This window comes from Sinohyriopsis cumingii, chromosome 10 (genome assembly GCF_028554795.1).
Source record: "Sinohyriopsis cumingii isolate HCF-2022 chromosome 10, ASM2855479v2, whole genome shotgun sequence".
Classification (NCBI taxonomy): domain Eukaryota; kingdom Metazoa; phylum Mollusca; class Bivalvia; order Unionida; family Unionidae; genus Sinohyriopsis; species Sinohyriopsis cumingii.
Genome location: NC_142970.1, coordinates 73,818,506 through 73,827,629, shown reverse-complemented (window position 1 = coordinate 73,827,629; position 9,124 = coordinate 73,818,506). Strand labels below are relative to the sequence as shown.

The 9,124-nt window shown below is 34.7% G+C and overlaps 1 protein-coding gene across 1 annotated transcript in view; it reads right to left on the bottom strand.

Moving 5' to 3' along the window:
• Window positions 1–9,124, bottom strand: part of LOC149790389 (arylsulfatase B-like) — a 28,609-nt gene that overhangs the window by 1,788 nt on the left and 17,697 nt on the right. Inside the window, exons 5-8 of the mRNA XM_089973211.1 lie at window positions 8,382–8,491; window positions 2,472–2,545; window positions 1,955–2,059; window positions 5–68 (exon numbers count right to left, since the gene is read on the bottom strand). Of these exons, the coding sequence (XP_089829337.1) occupies window positions 5–68; window positions 1,955–2,059; window positions 2,472–2,545; window positions 8,382–8,491 (353 nt within the window). The remainder of the gene's footprint in view (window positions 1–4; window positions 69–1,954; window positions 2,060–2,471; window positions 2,546–8,381; window positions 8,492–9,124) is intronic.

Sequence of the window (9,124 nt, the reverse complement as noted above, 5' to 3'; positions counted from 1 at the left end):
GTACCACAGTATTTTCGACGAACCTTGTTCTGAATATGTGAATAGATATCTTCATATTTCTTGGGGACCTGGGAAAGAGTATATCTAATAAGTAAGCTTAATTAATATTTTACATACATATTATACAAAGACCTTACCCAGCATAGTATTACTTCGTCAATTTTGTGTGGTTTAGGCTATGTACATGCTTCAAGATCTATGTATTCACCATTTTTCATACCGATTTAAACCATAAAGTTAAGTGATATACAGGCTCTTTGCATGCACAGTGAAATGTTTCAAGAAAATAATGTTTAGGCAGGTTTTAGCAATCTCTCCCTTCCCACTAGCCAAGTCGGGATCAAGACAAAGCTAGTCTGTGAGAGGGGATGGATTGTTTGGAGGTGTTGAAGTCTTTAATAACATGATGGGCGTGCACGTATTAAAGCATGAGCAAGTACTGCACTGAATACAGTATATAAAAATTCCAATAACTGGTCATTTTATAGTTTGTCACTCATAACAGTGCAATCCTACAATAAATTTGTACATTTAAAAAATCTGATCATAAATATTAGATCTCTGCCAAACACCAGAATATCCAGTCACTTTTTACAACACATTCAATTCAAGTACATCTGCAAACAACGTAGGTTCTGATCTGCTGTTGCATAATGGTGCAAGCAGATCTGGGTTTCTGCAGTTTGCAGTTGGACCAGACTTTGAAATTAGCATATATGATAACTGGCTGACCATGGAGGGTCAAAACCTGGTCATAAGCCCCTTCAAAATGCTGCTTATTTAAAATAAACATATCTGAAGGTCCTCAGGACTTAATCTGTTTATAATGGCTTAGGCTTTCAAAAAATCTGAAAATATCCCAATCATTTTTATGATCATTGGTTTTAAATCCCAAATTGTCAAAACGTGCCTTTTTTTCCCCCAAGTCTTATTTATAAATTAATTCCAACAGCAACAGATATTACAAGAACAACAGCCTTAGTTTTCAAATACCTGCATGGCCAAAGGGAAAAAGCAAAGCTATGTGATGGATACTCAACTGAACTGCTAATGAGTTCCATATCCTGTCCAGATTCATTTTTGTTAGGTGAGGAATACATCCGTAACGCATGTAGAGTTCACATCTTACCTACCATAAGAAGAATTTTCGACTATCAAAAAATCTGAAAATATTTTAATCATTTTTAATTTTGCTATAAATAGTGTAATATATTTTCCACAGAAATAGTTTAACTAACAGCATTCCAACATATAACATGTTATCATCAGCGGTGTGGAGAGCTATGTCATTGAAAGTCAAACTAAAATTTCTAGAAGCCTGTTAAGTGTTGACAGCTTGATCTTACCTTTGAGCTCAATGACCAATAGGTTGACAGAACTACAACACTTTCTTGAAAATTCATGTCCCTTAATGGGAAGAGATCTTGAACCTTACCAACCACTGAATATCCTGCCTGGCTTTGCTTAATGGATAGACAATGATAGTCTATCTTGTTACTTAGCTTTATCTACAGGATCATCACTGATGAAAAAAGTTTTCCTTAGGCCCAGATGTATTCTGCATTTGTTGTTATTGAGCCTTTTTTATGGGGAAAACATTAAAAATGCACAATTTAAAAAAATACATTAAGAATAAAACAACAGGAAATATGGTCTCCTGGCTGGGAGATATGGAGTTTGACCAGTTTTTCAAGAGAGTTCTATAAGATCAGTCATAATCACATGCATGTCTTTCTACCATCTCTATATCTCTATATCTTCACATCAATTCCAATATTCTCAAAACTACTCAATAGGAAATAAGATAAAATCTCAATTTATGGAAAAACAAGTAAAACATTTATTGAATGTGAGCTTTGGTCATCAGCTTAATATATGGTTTATATTTAGTAATGAATATGACAGATCAAACTTGGTAAAAATGTTAATATTTGATATTTTCTGCTTCTGATACCTGAATTGGTTCATGTACACTCTGAAAAGGTACGTATAAAAACAGAGATTTCTTCTTTGGATCAACGCTGTTGATAATATCTATAGCTCTCCTGGCAAAAACATTCTGCAAAACAAAGTCATTCTGAGCATTGCAGTGTACAATCATGTATATAAAAGCTTCTCAAGGAAACAGACTTTATTAGCATGAAATAGCACTTAATATTTGTTCTTTTTCTGGAGCAAAACCAATGGGATGCAGAAGATTATTTTAAATGTATGGTTATATTATCTCCACAGTATTTAGATTGTTATTTTGATAAATGAAATAAATGTAAAATTTATTTAGCATAATTCATATGAAGAACATATAGTATTGTATTACAAAGTTCTTATCTTGAATTGGGTAATGTTCAGTAGTCTTGCAATTTTATTATCAGAGTATAAAATATGGTATATGACTTGTTATCACAATCATTATTATCATTATATTATCATCATAGTCAGCAATATAATTATTGGTAAGCTGATATACATACCGCAGAATATTCACCCTTGACTTGATAGTAAACTGACTTGTTGAATCTAAAATCATAGCCTGATTGAGGTGAATCTGAAATGAAATATTGCTGATGAAATTCTATGAAAGTTAGTCTTGTATCAAGATACTTGATCTGATTAAATGAATTAGACATTTACATCAATTCAAAAGCGTCTTCTAATTGCAAAGTAATACAAGAAAGGCACATTATACACAAATACAAGAAATCCACACAGTTTGCTAACTGTAGATGGTGGACAACTTGATTTCTGTGCAGAAATGAAACTGATAACAGATATATGGATGTACAGACATGTGGATGTACAGATATATGGATGTACAGATATATGGATGTACAGACATGTGGATGTACAGATATGTGGATGTACAGACATGTGGATGTACAGATATATGGATGTACAGATATGTGGATGACTGTACAGATATATGGATTTACAGACATATGGATGTAAAGACATGTGGATGGATATCATCACATCATATGCTTCTCCATATGGTAGGCATAAAATAAAAGTCACTCAGAATGGACTGATGCACTAAAAGACATTCCAAAACTCCAAGATGACACCATTTCTTCCTTTTAAAATGCTGATAATGTTTGTAAATGAGTAGGTTGGTGGCATAAATAATAATAATAATAATAATAATAATTATCATTCAACAAGAAACTTGAAATATCAATTAAGAACAAAGAAAGATTACAATAGTTAGCATGTCAGTTGGTCTGTTCAGCTATCTAGCATCAGCAAAATCAGTTTGACAGTGAAGGTCAGTTTAAGTATTCAGTTCGAATCAGTGGAGTGATGACCATGAATGAAGTTCTCAGTTCAAGTGTTCAGTTCAGATCAGTAGTGTGATGACTATGAATGAAGTCCACAGTAATCATAATGTTTAGTTACGATTAGTAGTGATGACAGTGAAAGAGGTCTTCACTTTAAGTGTTCAGCTCATATCAGTAGTGTGATGACCATGAATAAATCTTCAGTGAAGTGTTCAGTTCAGATCAGTAGATTTATGACCACGAAAGATGTCCTCAGTTAAAGTGTTTAGTTCAGGTCAGTAGAATGATCATGAAAGAGGTCTTCAATTAAAGTGTTCAGTTCAGATGAGCTGAGTGATGACCATGAATGATGTCCTCAGTTAAAGTGTTCAGTTTAGATCAGAAGTGATGGCAATGAATGAGGTGGTCTTCAGTTAAAATGTTCAGTTCAGATAAGCAATGTGATGACATGAATGAAGTCCTCAGATCAGTAGAGTTATGACCATGAATTAAGCTTTCACTTAAAGTGTCCTGTTCAGATCAGCAAAGTGATGACCATGGATGAAGTCCTCAGTGTGTGTGTGATTTGAATTTTTACGTAGCTTAAACAATTGTTCAGTTATATTGCTACGATGTATGCTGTGTGGCAGTTCAGAATGATGTCTAGCACTGGGGCATCATGCCACAGACATGTATCATGATGTCCCACCCAGTCACATTATCCTGACACCTGGCCCACCAGTCCTAACACTAACCTCTTAATGCTGAGCACCTTGCGAGGCTGCTGTTAGTGCCACTGTTTTCATAAGTCTTTGGTATGACTCAGCCAGTCTTCGAAGCTGTCAATCCTCAGTAATAATGTTCAGTTCTAATCAGTAGAGAAATGATCATGAATGAAGTCCACAGTAATAGTGTTCAGTTCAGATCAACATAGTGAGGACTGTGAATGACGTCTTCAGTTAAAATATTCAGTTCAGATCGGTAGAGTGATAACCATGAATGAAGTCCTCAGTAATACAGTTCAATACAGATCAGTAGAGGGGCCCCGAGTGGCCAAGTGGTCTAAATCACTCACCGTTACGGATCACTGCCATCTCGCCTCTGTCTGCATGAGTTCAAGTCTCAGGCTCGGCTAACGTGGGTACGTGAGAAAGCCTGCCAGCAGCTTCTCGTGGGTTGGTGGTTCTTCCCAGGGTTTTCCAAGGTTCTTCCTCCACCAATTATACTGGCCGCCATGTATAGCCTATCTTGTGCTGAAAAATGGCGTTAAATCCTACAACAACAATAGATCAGTAGAGATGACCACGAATGAAGTCTTCAGTTAAAAGTGTTCTGATCAGATCAGTAGAGTGCTGACCATGAATGAAGTCCTCTGTAATAGTGTACAGTTCAGATCAATAGTGATGACTATAAATGAAGTCCTCAGTAATAGTGTTCAGTTCAGATGAATAGAGTGATGACCATGAATGAAGTCTTCAGTTAAAAGTGTTCTGATCAGATCAGTAGAGTGATGACCATGAATGAAGTCCTCTCTAATAGTGTTCAGTTCAATAGTGATGACTATGAATGAAGTCCTCAGTAATAATGTTCAGTTCAGATCAACAGAGTGATGACCATGAATGAAGTCTTCAATTAAAAGTGTTCTGTTCAGATCAGCTGAGTGATGACCATGAATGAAGTTCTCAGTGGTACAAAATGGATGAATTTCTAATAAGTTTCAAAAAGAAGTGGTGAAATGCTATAAAATGTAATGAGCAGACATGAGAGAATGCATTCCGAGTTCATTATGGACAGCAGGAGGTGGACTGAAGTACCATTACATTTATGCCAGGTCTCTAAATGTATAATGTAATGTACTAAAAATGCAGGGTTGTCACAGCTAACTCTCCCATGTACACGTGTCCAGCATCAATGTCTGGTGAGTTCATTTGTTCAATGAAAAGATTATATTTTATAAAAAATTCATCTATATTTTAGAACTTTCAATTACAGCCTTATTATAGAAAATTGATTTTTAATCATTGTCTTTAATTCGAAAAATTTTAGCAGGTTTACTTACATCTAATTGAGCGTTCATGGGTAGATAGCTTGAGAGTATATCTAATTTACTAAATTTTAATTTTGTTTACTGACTTTGAAAACTTCTGATTTAATGAAATTTTAGTGGGTAAATAACTAGCATAGCATATATTTCACACTTACATGTGTTTATGCCACAGCGTAGCATATATTTCACACTTACATGTGTTTATGCCACAGCATAGCATATATTTCAGGCTTACATGTGTTTATGCCACATCTTAATGTTGATTTAAACAGAATTTTAGACAATGGTCTATTTTTTTTATAAACTCTGGAGTTTTGTACATATTACAATTTAATTAAAATGTTTTTTTAAATTTCATAACATAAATAAAGGCATATATAAAATTTATTTAAATCCTATTTAAACTGAGTTAGAATTCAGTTTAGTTATGAAGTAAATGTGATTTCAATAAGTTCTGGGGTATCAATAGATTCTCTTACTTTTTGTTTTTTAAGGCTTTCTGTGTGAATAAAGATGAAGGAATTTGGTTGAGATTTCAAAATAGCATCAAGATTTCAGAATGATTAATTTTGGTGGTACAAGTCAAGGTTTTATCTGTACAAAGGCTTAAGATAATAATAATAATAATAATAATAATAATGATAATACTAATAATTATGATAACAGTAATAATAATAATAATAATAATAATGAGGACTTTGCATAGCGCCTAATTTTTAGAAGCTCTAAGCACTTTACAACATTAGACAACACCTATAAGATAAAAAACATATAATAATATTATTACAAAAACAAACACCATGAAATTAGAAAAACATTAAAAAATAAAAACATGCTGAGAATATTTCAGGTAGGAAACATTATTAGGTCTTTAAGTTTGGCACTGTGGAGTGCTGCAATGGCAACTGTAACTTTATGTCCATCAGATGACCAGCTGACCACATTAGGAGGCCCTGATTTCATACAATTAGATCGGACAACTAATAATTAGCAGAAGACTTTGTTTTTGTAATAGCAAAGATCAAATATTCTTTTGCAGATATTAATATGTGAATGAAAAATTATGCTCAATTGGTAAGACTGATTTTAGCAGTTTTTACACTAGGAAAATTTGGTATCCTGGAAGGTGGAATCAAATTTGGTTTCCAGTTGTACAAGATTTGGTATCTGGATCTAAAGATGACATCAAATGCTGGATTGGATGGTTTACAAAACAGTTTGGTACTAAACAGAAGTGCCAATTTCATTCATCTGGGATAAAGTGATGGCTCATTTGACTTAACATTAAAGCTTTCTAATGGGAAAGTTCTAAATCCTACCAGAAAATGTCTGTCTTTGATTGTGTTCAAATCAAGCATAATAAATCATCATTACCTTCTCACACGCAACCTAAAGCTTGTCTCCTGGACAAGATGCTGATCACAATACAATTAGATCTATCTCTAGAGAACAGTCAATTTAAATTTATAATAAAATGAATATTACCGTAAATTAGAAGGTACCCTTTATATGGACATGTCTACTAAATTAAATGCAGGTTTCACTGCACCTTATCCAAAAACACTAACAAAAGTATAGTAAGGACAAAAAGCACTGAGGGGGGCCCAAGTGGCCGAGTGGTCTAAAGTGCTCACCGTTCCAGATCACTACCATCTCACATCTGCCTGCGTGGATTCGAGTCCAAGGCTCGGCTAGCGTGGGTACGTGGGAAAGCCTGCCAGTAGCTTCTTGTGGGTCGGTGGTTCTTCCCTGGGTTTTCCAGGGTTCTTCCTCCACCAGTTGTACTGGCTGCCATGTATAGCCTATCTTGTGCTGAAAAATGGTTAAACCCTAGAACAACACCAACCAACCTGACGGAGGTACAACTAAAACTATATCTATGAGGCCATCCAGGAATTATAGAGAATATGACACTGATTTTCTGGTAACCAGAGAATGCTGATAACAATTTTGCAGAAGAGTTAGGAGGGGAGGAGGAACAAAGTGCAAATTGTTAGTGAAAGTTGGGGGAACAGCGGATTTTGAGAAAGCAAGGGAAGAATGACAAATACTATCAATAAATGAGGATTCACAGCCTCACTCCATTTCCCGAATGATCTTATGTCGAAACTTTTCTTTACATGGTGCATGACATTTTGTCAAATATTAGGTACCAGTGACACATGGACAGACACATAAACAGCAGTGGTATCAAACTATTTTAAAGTACAGAAATCACTGAATTCTTACCTGGGCAGGGCATGTGTCAATCATCAATCACACAACAAGCAATAAAATGAACCCCGGTCCAATCTGTACACACAGGTAGATATAAATATAAACCTAAAAGCACTTTTACTAATATAGTCTGGTGGTCAGCAAGAGTCCAAACTAGTTGTTCTTCATTATATAACATGTACAACATAAAATTATTATGCGCCTAGTAAGAATTCAAATGAGTTACTCAACTGGACAGTCTGTCGTACATAATTTCTAATACATAACATGTACAATTTAATATCTTTATGTGGTCAGTGAGAGTTCAAATAAGCTGGTCAGCTTGACAGTTGTGATTATATAATTTGTGCAATTTAAAATCTTATATGCTCAGCAAGAGTTCAAATGAGTTGGTCAGCTTCACAGTCTTGGTTATATAACAATGACAATTTAAATCTTTATGTGGTCACTAAGAGTTCAAATGAGTTGGACAACTTCAGTCTTGGTTATATAACATGGGCAATTTCAAATATTTATATGGTCACCAAGAGTTCAAATGAGATGGTCAGCTAGACAACCTTGGTTATTTGTACAATTTAAAATATGTGGTAGCCAAGAGTTCAAATGAATTGGCCAGCCTCAGTCTTGGTTGCATAACATGGGCAATTTCAAATCTTTACGTGGTCACCAAGAGTTCAAATTAGCTGATCAGCTAAACAGTCTTGGTTACATGACACGGAAATTTAAAATCCTTATGACTCAGAACTATTTCATCTAACTTAAAATTTATTTTCTCAACTATCTTAAAAATGCCAATTTTGATAAATAACCATGCTAATAAGTGTATGAAGCATCCTTCTCAAATCTGAGGTCAAATGACATACATCCGGTCACATGGGTGTAGTAGTCTTCTGCCCCTGAATACATGCCAAGAAAACTGTCAAAACCTCTGTAGGTGGGGGTATAATTCCAGTTACAGAATCCCAGGTGCCATCTGAAAATGACAAACCCTATTAAAGCAAAATTGAGAAAAGAAAGCTAACTCTCTCTTTCTTTCTCTCAGACAATATGAAATAAATCCATCCAACTTCGAAATCTGCATGTGGTACTACTACGTGCCATAAATGAAAATGAAGCCTTCCAGTGCCTTTACCAAAAATAAAGCATTTAAATATTTGTAAATAAAACAAGAGTTCTCAGAGAGATGACCAAACTTACTTGCATACTGCTATTTGTCTGACACTGTGAGTAAAATATGCAACCAAATAAACAGCATGCAAAAGGTAAGTCATCATGATTTATTCTCCCTTACCAATGGGGACCAATAAACAACACTTACTAGTGTATAAAACATTGGTAAATACAAGCTAAATTCCCCAATAATATATGTTTCCAGTTTAATCTTAAAAAATTGGATCAGTTGGTTTTATGCTAAAATATAAATTTGGTCAGAAATTACTGAATCAAACTTTCAAGCTGAAGTCCAGTAGGTAATCAAGCTTTTAAGTTGAAGCCCAGTAGATAATCAAGCTTTCAAGTTTAAGTCCAATAGATAATCACGCTTTCAAGTTGAAGTCCAGTAGATAATCAAGCTTTCAAGCTGAAGTCCAGTAGATAATCAAGCTTT